The sequence below is a fragment of the Hyperolius riggenbachi genome, chromosome 3 (assembly GCF_040937935.1).
Source record: "Hyperolius riggenbachi isolate aHypRig1 chromosome 3, aHypRig1.pri, whole genome shotgun sequence".
Classification (NCBI taxonomy): Eukaryota; Metazoa; Chordata; class Amphibia; order Anura; family Hyperoliidae; genus Hyperolius; species Hyperolius riggenbachi.
Window position 1 is genome coordinate 518,442,771 of NC_090648.1, and position 14,886 is coordinate 518,457,656.

A 14,886-nucleotide genomic window follows, 5' to 3' on the forward strand; every position below is an offset into this window, starting at 1 on the left:
CTCTGCTCCCAGCCTGTATGGGATGCACCACCTTCTCCATTACTTACCTACAGGGTGCTGCTCCTCTGCTCCCCGGCCTGTATGGGATGCACCACCTTCTCCATTACTTACCTACAGGGTGCTGCTCCTCTGCTCCCAGCCTGTATGGGATGCACCACCTTCTCCATTACTTACCTACAGGGTGCTGCTCCTCTGCTCCCAGCCTGAATGGGATGCACCACCTTCTCCATTACTTACCTGCAGGGTGCTGCTCCTCTGCTCCCCGGCCTGTATGGGATGCACTACCTTCTCTATTACTTACCTGCAGGGTGCTGCTCCTCTGCTCCCAGCCTGTATGGGATGCACCACCATCTCCATTACTTACCTACAGGGTGCTGCTCCTCTGCTCCCAGCCTGTATGGGATGCACCACCTTCTCCATTACTTACCTGCAGGGTGCTGCTCCTCTGCTCCCCGGCCTGTATGGGATGCACCACCTTCTCTATTACTTACCTGCAGGGTGCTGCTCCTCTGCTCCCAGTCTGTATGGGATGCACCACCTTCTCTATTACTTACCTACAGGGTGCTGCTTCTCTGCTCCCCAGCCTGTACGGGATGCACCACCTTCTCCATTACTTGCCTGCAGGGTGATGCTCCTCTGCTCCCATCCTGTATGGGATGCACCACCTTCTCCATTACTTACCTACAGGGTGCTGCTCCTCTGCTCCCAGCCTGTATGGGATGCACCACCTTCTCCATTACTTACCTGCAGGGTGCTGCTCCTCTGCTCCCCGGCCTGTATGGGATGCACCACCTTCTCCATTACTTACCTGCAGGGTGCTGCTCCTCTGCTCCCAGCCTGTATCGGATGCACGACCTTCTCTATTACTTACCTGCAGGGTGCTGCTCCTCTTCTCCCAGCCTGTATGGGATGCACCACCTTCTCCATTACTTACCTACAGGGTGCTGCTCCTCGGCCTGTATGGGATGCACCACCTTCTCCATTACTTACCTACAGGGTGCTGCTCCTCTGCTCCCAGCCTGTATGGGATGCACCACCTTCTCCATTACTTACCTACAGGGTGCTGCTCCTCTGCTCCCAGCCTGTATGGGATGCACCACCTTCTCCATTACTTACCTACAGGGTGCTGTTCCTCTGCTCCCAGCCTGTATGGGATGCACCACCTTCTCCATTACTTACCTACAGGGTGCTGCTCCTCTGCTCCCAGCCTGTATGGGATGCACCACCTTCTCCATTACTTACCTACAGGGTGCTGCTCCTCTGCTCCCAGCCTGTATGGGATGCACCACCTTCTCCATTACTTACCTACAGGGTGCTGCTCCTCGGCCTGTATGGGATGCACCACCTTCTCCATTACTTACCTACAGGGTGCTGCTCCTCTGCTCCCAGCCTGTATGGGATGCACCACCTTCTCCATTACTTACCTACAGGGTGCTGCTCCTCTGCTCCCAGCCTGTATGGGATGCACCACCTTCTCCATTACTTACCTACAGGGTGCTGTTCCTCTGCTCCCAGCCTGTATGGGATGCACCACCTTCTCCATTACTTACCTACAGGGTGCTGCTCCTCTGCTCCCAGCCTGTATGGGATGCACCACCTTCTCCATTACTTACCTACAGGGTGCTGCTCCTCTGCTCCCAGCCTGTATGGGATGCACCACCTTCTCCATTACTTACCTACAGGGTGCTGCTCCTCGGCCTGTATGGGATGCACCACCTTCTCCATTACTTACCTACAGGGTGCTGCTTCTCTGGTCCCAGCCTGTATGGGATGCACCACCTTCTCCATTACTTACCTACAGGGTGCTGCTCCTCTGCTCCCAGCCTGTATGGGATGCACCACCTTCTCCATTACTTACCTACAGGGTGCTGCTCCTCTGCTCCCAGCCTGTATGGGATGCACCACCTTCTCCATTACTTACCTACAGGGTGCTGCTCCTCTGCTACCAGCCTGTATGGGATGCACCACCTTCTCCATTACTTACCTACAGGGTGCTGCTCCTCTGCTCCCAGCCTGTATGGGATGCACCACCTTCTCCATTACTTACCTGCAGGGTGCTGCTCCTCTTCTCCCAGCCTGTATGGGATGCACCACCTTCTCCATTACTTACCTACAGGGTGCTGCTCCTCTGCTCCCAGCCTGTATGGGATGCACCACCTTCTCCATTACTTACCTGCAGGGTGCTGCTCCTCTGCTCCCCGGCCCGTATGGGATGCACCACCTTCTCCATTACTTACCTACAGGGTGCTGCTCCTCTGCTCCCAGCCTGTATGGGATGCACCACCTTCTCCATTACTTACCTGCAGGGTGCTGCTCCTCTGCTCCCAGCCTGTATGGGATGCACCACCTTCTCCATTACTTACCTAGGAGGTGCTGCTCCTCTGCTACCAGCCTGTATGGGATGCACCACCTTCTCATTACTTACCTACAGGGTGCTGCTCCTCTGCTCCCAGCCTGTATGGGATGCACCACCTTCTCCATTACTTACCTGCAGGGTGCTGCTCCTCTGCTACCAGCTTGTATGGGATGCACCTCCTTCTCCATTACTTACCTACAGGGTGCTGCTCCTCTGCTACCAGCCTGTATGGGATGCACCTCCTTCTCCATTACTTACCTACAGGGTGCTGCTCCTCTGCTACCAGCCTGTATAGGATGCACCACCTTCTCCATTACTTACCTACAGGGTGCTGCTCCTCTGCTCCCAGCCTGTATGGGATGCACCACCTTCTCCATTACTTACCTACAGGGTGCTGCTCATCTGCTCCCAGCCTGTATGGGATGCACCACCTTCTCCATTACTTACCTACAGGGTGCTGCTCCTCTGCTCCCAGCCTGTATGGGATGCACCACCTTCTCCATTACTTACCTACAGGGTGCTGCTCCTCTGCTCCCAGCCTGTATGGGATGCACCACCTTCTCCATTACTTACCTACAGGGTGCTGCTCCTCTGCTCCCAGCCTGTATGGGATGCACCACCTTCTCCATTACTTACCTACAGGGTGCTGCTCCTCTGCTCCCAGCCTGTATGGGATGCACCACCTTCTCCATTACTTACCTACAGGGTGCTGCTCCTCTGCTCCCAGCCTGTATGGGATGCACCACCTTCTCCATTACTTACCTACAGGGTGCTGCTCCTCTGCTCCCATCCTGTATGGGATGCACCACCTTCTCCATTACTTACCTACAGGGTGCTGCTCCTCTGCTACCAGCCTGTATGGGATGCACCACCTTCTCCATTACTTACCTACAGGGTGCTGCTCCTCTTCTCCCAGCCTGTATGGGATGCACCACCTTCTCCATTACTTACCTACAGGGTGCTGCTCCTCTTCTCCCAGCCTGTATGGGATGCACCACCTTCTCCATTACTTACCTACAGGGTGCTGCTCCTCTGCTCCCAGCCTGTATGGGATGCACCACCTTCTCCATTACTTACCTGCAGGGTGCTGCTCCTCTGCTCCCCGGCCCGTATGGGATGCACCACCTTCTCCATTACTTACCTACAGGGTGCTGCTCCTCTGCTCCCAGCCTGTATGGGATGCACCACCTTCTCCATTACTTACCTGCAGGGTGCTGCTCCTCTGCTCCCAGCCTGTATGGGATGCACCACCTTCTCCATTACTTACCTAGGAGGTGCTGCTCCTCTGCTCCCAGCCTGTATGGGATGCACCACCTTCTCATTACTTACCTACAGGGTGCTGCTCCTCTGCTCCCAGCCTGTATGGGATGCACCACCTTCTCCATTACTTACCTGCAGGGTGCTGCTCCTCTGCTACCAGCTTGTATGGGATGCACCTCCTTCTCCATTACTTACCTACAGGGTGCTGCTCCTCTGCTACCAGCCTGTATGGGATGCACCTCCTTCTCCATTACTTACCTACAGGGTGCTGCTCCTCTGCTACCAGCCTGTATAGGATGCACCACCTTCTCCATTACTTACCTACAGGGTGCTGCTCCTCTGCTCCCAGCCTGTATGGGATGCACCACCTTCTCCATTACTTACCTACAGGGTGCTGCTCATCTGCTCCCAGCCTGTATGGGATGCACCACCTTCTCCATTACTTACCTACAGGGTGCTGCTCCTCTGCTCCCAGCCTGTATGGGATGCACCACCTTCTCCATTACTTACCTACAGGGTGCTGCTCCTCTGCTCCCAGCCTGTATGGGATGCACCACCTTCTCCATTACTTACCTACAGGGTGCTGCTCCTCTGCTCCCAGCCTGTATGGGATGCACCACCTTCTCCATTACTTACCTACAGGGTGCTGCTCCTCTGCTCCCAGCCTGTATGGGATGCACCACCTTCTCCATTACTTACCTACAGGGTGCTGCTCCTCTGCTCCCAGCCTGTATGGGATGCACCACCTTCTCCATTACTTACCTACAGGGTGCTGCTCCTCTGCTACCAGCCTGTATGGGATGCACCACCTTCTCCATTACTTACCTACAGGGTGCTGCTCCTCTGCTCCCAGCCTGTATGGGATGCACCACCTTCTCCATTACTTACCTACAGGGTGCTGCTCCTCTGCTCCCAGCCTGTATGGGATGCACCACCTTCTCCATTACTTACCTACAGGGTGCTGCTCCCAGCCTGTATGGGATGCACCACCTTCTCCATTACTTACCTGCAGGGTGCTGCTCCTCTGCTCCCGGCCTGTATGGGATGCACCACCTTCTCCATTACTTACCTACAGGGTGCTGCTCCTAGCCTGTATGGGATGCACCACCTTCTCCATTACTTACCTACAGGGTGCTGCTCCTCTGCTCCCAGCCTGTATGGGATGCACCACCTTCTCCATTACTTACCTACAGGGTGCTGCTCCTCTGCTCCCTGGCCCATATGGGATGCACCACCTTCTCCATTACTTACCTACAGGGTGCTGCTCCTCTGCTCCCGGCCTGTATCGGATGCACGACCTTCTCTATTACTTACCTACAGGGTGCTGCTCCTCTGCCTGTATGGGATGCACCACCTTCTCCATTACTTACCTAGGAGGTGCTGCTCCTCGGCCCGTATGGAATGCACCACCTTCTCCATTACTTACCTAGGAGGTGCTGCTCATCGGCCTGTATGGGATGCACCACCTTCTCCATTACTTACCTACAGGGTGCTGCTCCTCTGCTCCCAGCCTGTATTGGATGCACCACCTTCTCCATTACTTCCCTACAGGGTGCTGCTCCTCTTCTCCCAGCCTGTATCAGATGCACCACCTTCTCCATTACTTACCTACAGGGTGCTGCTCCTCTTCTCTCAGCCTGTATGGGATGCACCACCTTCTCTATTACTTACCTGCAGGGTGCTGCTCCTCAGCCTGTATGGGATGCACCACCTTCTCCATGGATTGCTGCAGCTTCTTACTTCCCAGCAGTGTTGGACACGGTTGCCCGCCGCCACAATGTATGTCAGGAGATGCAGAAGTCCCTTATGGGGAGGCTCATTTTAAAAATATGTTTCCCGTGGTGCTCGGTTGCCTTTAGGAAGATTACCAAAAGTCAGGATTTCCAGTACTCACCAGTTTAACAGGCCGAGTGGGTTCAGAGAAGAGATGACCTGGCATGGGCAGCATGATGAACTGCGAGGTGGCTGGTGCAGGAGTGTTCTCCTCTGTGTCCTGCGGAGCAAATTACTGTCATATGTCAGTATCAACTAAAATATCAAAAACAAAAGTGATGTTCCCCCAAGTTTAGTTTCCCCACACTAGTGAGACGTCGTCCGGTGTTGTGGAAAAGATAGATACATCCTTTTTGTCAGAATAACAAAAGTAGTTTTGGGTGATCCCCTTATTGAGCAACTGTAGAAAGACGTGGGGGGTGCAAGCTTTCAAAAACCTACGTTTCTTCTTCAGACACACTACGAAACTGGATCAGAACCACTGATAATACAAGTCTGCAACATACCTGAACAGAAAGCGTACGTCTGAGAAGTCTGCAGATTCTCTATGGCTATTCAATAAGGGTGTCACCCCCCCCCCCCCCCCCCCACCACCACCAACCCCAAAAACATAGGTGAAGGCAAACCTATCCTGAAAAGAACCATTTCACTGACTGTATCTGAAGCACTAATGCTAAACAGAACTTTCCCTCTGACTTATATTCTTATTTTTCAAACCCAACGGATTGGTGTGGATAAGTCCATGTAATAGAATAGAACTGCTCCCCCTTCTGGTGCCACTGAGGTTCAACACAAAACAGAGGGTGCAGCATGAACTGGCCCTCAGACTTCTCTAGGCTTTACATGTGAACTGGCCCTCAGACATATCTAGGCTGTACATGTGAACTGGCCCTCAGACTTCTCTAGGCTGTACATGTGAACTGGCCCTCAGACATATCTAGGCTTTACATGTGAACTGGCCCTCAGTCTTATCTAGGCTTTACATGTGAACTGGCCCTCAGTCTTATCTAGGCTTTATATGTGAACTGGCCCTCAGACTTCTCTAGGCTTTACATGTGAACTGGCCCTCAGACTTCTCTAGGCTTTACATGTGAACTGGCCCTCAGTCTTATCTAGGCTTTACATGTGAACTGGCCCTCAGACTTATCTGGGCTTTACATGTGAACTGGCCCTCAGTCTTATCTAGGCTGTACATGTGAACTGGCCCTCAGACTTATCTAGGCTTTACATGTGAACTGGACCTTAGTCTTATCTAGGCTGTACATGTGAACTGGTCCTCAGTCTTATCTAGGCTTTACATGTGAACTGGCCCTCAGTCTTATCTAGGCTTTACATGTGAACTGGCCCTCAGACTTCTCTAGGCTTTACACGTGAACTGGCCCTCAGACATATCTAGGCTTTACATGTGAACTGGCCCTCAGACATATCTAGGCTTTACATGTGAACTGGCCCTCAGACATATCTAGGCTTTACATGTGAACTGGCCCTCAGTCTTATCTAGGCTTTACATGTGAACTGGCCCTCAGTCTTATCTAGGCTTTACATGTGAACTGTCCCTCAGACATATCTAGGCTTTACATGTGAACTGGCCCTCAGACATATCTAGGCTTTACATGTGAACTGGCCCTCAGACTTCTCTAGACTTTACATGTGAACTGGCCCTCAGACTTATCTAGGCTTTACATGTGAACTGGCTCTCAGACATATCTAGGCTTTACATGTGAACTGGCCCTCAGACTTATCTAGGCATTACATGTGAACTGGCCCTCAGACTTATCTGGGCTTTACATGTGAACTGGCCCTCAGACATATCTAGGCTTTACATGTGAACTGGCCCTCAGTCTTATCTAGGCTTTACATGTGAACTGGCCCTCAGTCTTATCTAGGCTTTACATGTGAACTGGCCCTCGGTCTTATCTAGGCTTTACATGTGAACTGGCCCTCAGACTTATCTTGGCTTTACATGTGAACTGGCCCTCAGACTTATCTAGGCTTTACATGTGAACTGGCCCTCAGACTTATCTAGGCTTTACATGTGAACTGGCCCTCAGACTTATCTAGGCTTTACATGTGAACTGACCCTCAGACTTATCTAGGCTTTACATGTGAACTGGCCCTCAGTCTTATCTGGGCTTCACATGTGAACTGGCCCTCAGACATATCTAGGCTTTACATGTGAACTGGCCCTCAGACTTATCTAGGCTTTACATGTGAACTGGCCCTCAGACTTATCTTGGCTTTACATGTGAACTGGCCCTCAGTCTTATCTGGGCTTCACATGTGAACTGGCCCTCAGACATATCTAGGCTTTACATGTGAACTGGCCCTCAGACTTCTCTAGGCTTTACATGTGAACTGTCCCTCAGTCTTATCTAGGCTTTACATGTGAACTGGCCCTCAGACATATCTAGGCTTTACATGTGAACTGGCCCTCAGACTTCTCTAGGCTTTACATTTTCTCCAATATGCAGATGTTGTACTCCAGACTATTTTTCAGTTGAGGTAATACTTCTGTTGCTTTACCTGGATCGCCATAACTGTAACAACAGACATTCCACTAGTGACTGATCTTGCCACAGAGATGCCCCCATCCTCCTCAATGACCGGGTAAGTGCTAGTTTCTTCTATCTCCAAGGTAGCATCATCCACGATGATTTCCCCTGCTACTTTATCATCCACCTGCCTGGAACAATGGGAATAAACACCAGCGGGGAGGACTTCATGAAGCTCATTTGCCAGACTAACACTTTCCCCTTCGTCAGGGAGTCCGTCTACATCAATCAGCTGTTCAGAAAGGCCGATTTGTCCCGATTCCACAGTAATGACGTTCTGCCTTCCATTGTGCGACGAGGTAGCTGAAGGAGCCACGGCTGCACTGTCCCTGGGTTGAATCAAACGTTCTTGATGCGGACGTTGTTCTTCAGGATGAGGTTTTGGTATCAAGATGTATTCTGAACGAGGAAGGATCCTTCTGAACCCCGGGACGTCAGACACCATGGTGGCCGAGTTACATTTAATGTTCTGGAGAAATGAGGACATAAAAACATATATGTTACAGCTGAGGCAATTGAAAAAATAACACAACAATTGGACACCTCAGTAGTGGGAAGCCTATGGAAGGTCCAGAAACTTCCAGGATCCTTGTAGAGACCACCGTTGCCGCGAGGGGCCCTCATTGTCTTCGGGTTGAGTTCCCGGCGGTGGATGAACGCATCCGGACTGGGCTTTCTTCCTCCTTGAGTTTGTACACTTTGGGGATCGGAGTGCTGCTGGTTGACTCCCTGGTTTCTGGAATTGTTTTGTGTGGTTTAAGCAGTGGACCTCTCTTTGTACTTTCTTCCTCCATGTAAAAGTGCTTTGTTCTACTGGCCATGTGTGGACCTTACTCCTGTATGCCCAGTCCACGTAAGTCTGCCCATGGCCAGGAATGGGGCTGGAAGAAAGCTCTTCATCTGGGGCCAGCTGAATAGATATAAAGGGACCCCGCACTGGAACGGTGGGCTCCGCTACGATCCGGGAAGTCTCTGGACCATCCAGATGCTAAGTATCTTCTATTTTATATTGCTTTAGATATACTTGAAATTAAGAGCAAAGTTTAGCAACATATTAGCACTGTAAGTTTATAAACTGACCCCTTTCCACTTATTATGAAAGCACTTAAAGAAAACCTGAACTGAAAATAAAAAGTCAAACTAACCATACACAGGTCATACTTACCTCCTGTAGTATCACCCACTTGAGCCATAGGGAACATGGACATTACCTTGCACATTCAGTTGTAACTGACAGCAGCTGATATATAAATGACAGCAACTGGTATATTTCAGTTGGTATATTTCAGTGGAAGTAATCACTGTAAGAAGAAAGTGGTGCGCTTCTGAGAGGAACTGACAGTGAGGTTAGTATGTAATATGCAGTTGCAGCTGTGCCCCAGTACAGGTATCCCCAGTATAGGTTAGCCATCCACAGGTGCTCCAGTATAGATTAGCCAGCCATAGGAGCCCCAGTATAGGTTAGCCAGCCATAGGTGCCCCAGTATAGGTATGCAGAGTATAGGGCTAGCCATCCACAGGAGCCCCAGTATAGGTTAGCCAGCCATAGGTGCTCCAGTATAGGTATGCAGAGTATAGGGCTAGCCATCCACAGGTGCCCCAGTATAGGTTAGCCATCCACAGGTGCCCCAGTATAGGTTAGCCATCCACAGGTGCCCCAGTATAGGTATGCCGAGTATAGGGCTAGCCATCCATAGGTGCCCCAGTATAGGTATGCCGAGTATAGGGCTAGCCATCCACAGGTGCTCCAGTATAGGTTAGCCAGCCATAGGTGCCCCAGTATAGGTATCCCCAGTATAGGGCTAGCCATCCACAGGTGCCCCAGTATAGGTTAGCCATCCACAGGTGCTCCAGTATAGGTTAGCCAGCCATAGGTGCCCCAGTATAGGTATGCCGAGTATAGGGCTAGCCATCCACAGGTGCCCCAGTATAGGGCTAGCCATCCACAGGTGCTCCAGTATAGATTAGCCAGCCATAGGAGCCCTGGTATAGGTTAGCCAGCCATAGGTGCCCCAGTATAGGTATGCCGAGTATAGGGCTACCCATGCACAGGTGCCCCAGTATAGATTAGCTAGCCATAGGAGCCCCAGTATAGGTTAGCCAGCCATAGGTGCCCCAGTATAGGTATGCCGAGTATAGGGCTACCCATGCACAGGTGCTCCAGTATAGATTAGCTAGCCATAGGAGTCCCAGTATAGGTTAGCCAGCCATAGGTGCCCCAGTATAGGTATGCCGAGTATAGGGCTACCCATGCACAGGTGCCCCAGTATAGATTAGCCAGCCATAGGAGCCCCAGTATAGGTTAGCCAGCCATAGGTGCCCCAGTATAGGTATGCCGAGTATAGGGCTACCCATGCACAGGTGCCCCAGTATAGGTTAGCCATCCACAGGTGCTCCAGTATAGGTTAGCCATCCACAGGTGCTACAGTATAGATTAGCTAGCCATAGGAGCCCTGGTATAGGTTAGCCAGCCATAGGTGCCCCAGTATAGGTATGCCGAGTATAGGGCTACCCATGCACAGGTGCCCCAGTATAGATTAGGTAGCCATAGGAGCCCCAGTATAGGTTAGCCAGCCATAGGTGCCCCAGTATAGGTATCTCCAGTATAGGTTAGCCATCCACAGGTGCTCCAGTATAGGTTAGCTAGCCATAGGAGCTCCGGTATAGGTTAGCCAGCCATAGGGGCCACAGTGTAGGTTAGAAAGCCATAGGTGGCCCAGTATAGGTATCTCCAGTATAGGTTAGCCAGCCATAGGTGCCCCAGTATAGGTATGCCGAGTATAGGGCTAGCTATCGGTGCTCCCATATAGGTTAGACAGCCATTGGTGTTACAGTATAGGTTAGCCAGCCATAAGTGCCCCAGTATAGGTTAGCCAGCAATAGGTACCCCAGTATAGGTATCCCGAGTTTAGGGCTAGCCACCGGTGCTCCAGTATAAGTTAGCTAGCCATTGGTGTACCAGTATAGGTTAGCCGGCCATAGGTGGCCCAGTATAGGTATCCCCAGTGTAGGTTAGCCAGCCATAGGTGCCCCCAGTATAGGTTAGCTAGCCATAGGTGGCCCAGTATAGGTTAGCCAACCATAGGTCCCCCCGGTATAGGTTAGCCAGCCATAGGTGCCCCCAGTATAGGTTAGCCAGCCATAGGTGCACCAAGTATAGGTTAGCCAGCCATAGGTCCCCCCGGTATAGGTTAGCCAGCCATAGGTGCCCCCAGTATAGGTTAGCCAGCCATAGGTGCCCCCAGTATAGGTTAGCCAGCCATAGGTCCCTCGGTATAGGTTAGCCAGCCATAGGTGTCCCAGTGTAGGTTAGCCAGCCATAGGTGCCCCCAGTATAGGTTAGCTAGCCGTAGGTGGCCCAGTATAGGTTAGCCAGCCATAGGTGCCCCCAGTATAGGTTAGCCAGCCATAGGTCCCCCGGTATAGGTTAGCCAGCCATAGGTCCCCTGGTATAGGTTAGCCAGCCATAGGTGCCCCCAGTATAGGTTAGCTAGCCATAGGTGGCCCAGTATAGGTATCCCCAGTGTAGGTTAGCCAGCCATAGGTGCCCCCAGTATAGGTTAGCCAGCCATAGGTGGCCCAGTATAGGTAACTCCAGTATAGGTTAGCCAGCCATAGCTGCCCCCAGTATAGGTTAGCCAGCCATAGGTGCCCCAATACAGGCATCCTGAGTATAGGGCTAGCCATCCACAGGTGCTCCAGTATAGATTAGGTAGCCATAGGAGCCCCAGTATAGGTTAGCCAGCCATAGGTGCCCCAGTATAGTGGCTGGAAAGTGTACTGGTTAAGGGCTCTGCCTTTGACATGGGAGACCAGGGTTCGAATCCTGGCTAGGTCAAGTACTTATTCAGTAAGGAGTTCAAGGCAAGACTCCCTAACACTGCAAGGTGGCCTCTTGAGCGCGTCCCTGTGGCTGCAGCTCTTGAGCGCTTTGAGTCCGACAGGAGAAAAGCGCTATACAAATGTTCAGATTATTATTATCAGATTATTATAGGTATCTCCAGTATAGGTTAGCCATCCACAGGTGCTCCAGTATAGGTTAGCTAGCCATAGGAGCTCCGGTATAGGTTAGCCAGCCATAGGGGCCACAGTGTAGGTTAGCCAGCCATAGGTGGCCCAGTATAGGTATCTCCAGTATAGGTTAGCCAGCCATAGGTGCCCCAGTATAGGTATGCCGAGTATAGGGCTAGCTATCGGTGCTCCCATATAGGTTAGACAGCCATTGGTGTTACAGTATAGGTTAGCCAGCCATAGGTGCCCCAGTACAGGTTAGCCAGCAATAGGTACCCCATTATAGGTATCCCCAGTATAGGGCTAGCCACCGGTGCTCCAGTATAGGTTAGCTAGCCATTGGTGTACCAGTATAGGTTAGCCGGCCATAGGTGGCCCAGTATAGGTATCCCCAGTGTAGGTTAGCCAGCCATAGGTGCCCCCAGTATAGGTTAGCTAGCCATAGGTGGCCCAGTATAGGTTAGCCAGCCATAGGTGCCCCCAGTATAGGTTAGCCAGCCATAGGTGCACCCAGTATAGGTTAGCCAGCCATAGGTGCCCCCAGTATAGGTTAGCCAGCCATAGGTCCCTCGGTATAGGTTAGCCAGCCATAGGTGCCCCCAGTATAGGTTAGCTAGCCATAGGTGGCCCAGTATAGGTTAGCCAGCCATAGGTGCCCCCCAGTATAGGTTAGCTAGCCAAAGGTGGCCCAGTATAGGTTAGCCAGCCATAGGTGCCCCCAGTATAGGTTAGCCAGCCATAGGTCCCCTAGTATAGGATAGCCAGCCATAGGTGCCCCCAGTATAGGTTAGCTAGCCATAGGTGGCCCAGTATAGGTATCCCCAGTGTAGGTTAGCCAGCCATAGGTGCCCCCAGTATAGGTTAGCCAGCCATAGGTGGCCCAGTATAGGTAGCTCCAGTATAGGTTAGCCAGCCATAGGTGCCCCCAGTATAGGTTAGCCAGCCATAGGTGCCCCAGTACAGGCATCCTGAGTATAGGGCTAGCCATCAGTGTTCCAATATAGGTTAGCTAGCCATTGGTGTCCCAGTATAGTTTAGCTAGCAATAGGGGCCCCAGTATAGGTTATCCAGCCATAGGTGCTTCAGTATAGGTTAGCCAGCCATAGGTGCCCCAGTATAGGTTAGCCAGCCATAGGTGCCCCAGTATAGGTTAGCCAGCAATAAGTACCCCAGTATAGGTATTCCCAGTATAGGGCTAGCCACCGGTGCTCCAGTATAGGTTAGCTAGCCATTGGTGTACCAGTATAGGTTAGCCGGCCATAGGTGGCCCAGTATAGGTATCCCCAGTGTAGGTTAGCCAGCCATAGGTGCCCCCAGTATAGGTTATCCAGCTGTAGGTGTCCCAGTATAGATTATCCAGCCATAGGTGCCCCAGTGTAGGTTATCCAGCCATAGGTGCTTCAGTATAGGTTAGCCAGCCATAGGTGCCCCAGTGTAGGTTATCCGGCTGTAGGTGCCCCAGTATAGGTTAGCTAGCCATAGGTGGCCCAGTATAGGTATCCCCAGTGTAGGTTAGCCAGCCATAGGTGCCCCAGTACAGGCATCCTGAGTATAGGGCTAGCCATCAGTGCTCCAATATAGGTTAGCTAGCCATTGGTGCCCCAGTATATTTTAGCTAGCAATAGGGGCCCCAGTATAGGTTATCCAGGTGTAGGTGCCCCAGTATAGATTAGCCAGCCATAGGTGCCCCAGTATAGGTTAGCAAGCCATAGGTGCCCCAGTGTAGGTTATCCAGCTGTAGGTGTCCCAGTATAGATTATCCAGCCATAGGTGCCCCAGTGTAGGTTATCCAGCCATAGGTGCTTCAGTATAGGTTAGCCAGCCATAGGTGCCCCAGTGTAGGTTATCCGGCTGTAGGTGCCCCAGTATAGGTTAGCTAGCCATAGGTGGCCCAGTATAGGTATCCCCAGTGTAGGTTAGCCAGCCATAGGTGCCCCAGTACAGGCATCCTGAGTATAGGGCTAGCCATCAGTGCTCCAATATAGGTTAGCTAGCCATTGGTGCCCCAGTATATTTTAGCTAGCAATAGGGGCCCCAGTATAGGTTATCCAGCCATAGGTGCTTCAGTATAGGTTAGCCAGCCATAGGTGCCCCAGTGTAGGTTATCCAGCCATAGGTGCTTCAGTATAGGTTAGCCAGCCATAGGTGCCCCAGTATAGGTTAGCCAGCCATAGGTGCCCCAGTGTAGGTTATCCGGCTGTAGGTGCCCCAGTATAGCGACTTGAGTATATTGAGTCAAATAACAGCTGAGGCCCCCACTTTTTTGGTCCCAAAAACTCGACTTATGCTCAGGTATACACTGTATGTCTTCTTCCATGAAAGCAGGAAGTAGACACACTGCATATTTATTGCAGGAATTGTATCAGTTATAACAAATAAATGTTTTTCTTTAACCTCCTGAGCGTTACGCCTCTCAGGAGGTTTGCTAGACTGAGTCCCCCCGTATAAAACTATTTGGTTATATAGCTGCATAAGGTGTTAGCTAGCACTAGGCTATCTAAGTGTCCACAACCTACAGATTGCCCCGATCACCCTGCGTATACATTACCGAGCCTGGTTCCAGCGATCGCCGCAGCCTCCCGCACAGCTCCGCTCTCTCTGTGGTGTGGATCATATATGAAGTCATGATGTCTCCGACGCCATGCGCAGTCCCGATCCTCCCCATAGACCGGAGCTGTGCGGGAGGCTGTGGCGATCACTGGAACTAGGCCGGGTAATGTATAAGTGTCCACAACCCACTGATTGCCCCGATCACCCTGCTTATACATTACCCAGCCTGGTTCCAGCGATCGGCGCAGCCTCCCGCACAGCTCCGCTCTCTCTGTGGTGTGGATCATATATGAAGTCATGATGTCTCCGACGCCATGCGCAGTCCTGATCCTCCCCATAGACCGGAGCTGTGCGGGAGGCTGTGGCGATCACTGGAACCAGGCC

At 51.8% G+C, this 14,886-nt stretch overlaps 1 protein-coding gene across 7 annotated transcripts in view; it reads right to left on the reverse strand.

Moving 5' to 3' along the window:
* HMGXB3 (HMG-box containing 3) overlaps positions 1–14,886 on the reverse strand; it is a 205,552-nt gene that overhangs the window by 174,550 nt on the left and 16,116 nt on the right. For all 7 annotated transcript variants that reach the window (XM_068278426.1, XM_068278430.1, XM_068278428.1 and 4 more), the window contains exons 4-5: positions 7,913–8,410; positions 5,511–5,609 (exon numbers count right to left, since the gene is read on the reverse strand). In XM_068278426.1, the coding sequence (XP_068134527.1) occupies positions 5,511–5,609; positions 7,913–8,410 (597 nt within the window). The remainder of the gene's footprint in view (positions 1–5,510; positions 5,610–7,912; positions 8,411–14,886) is intronic.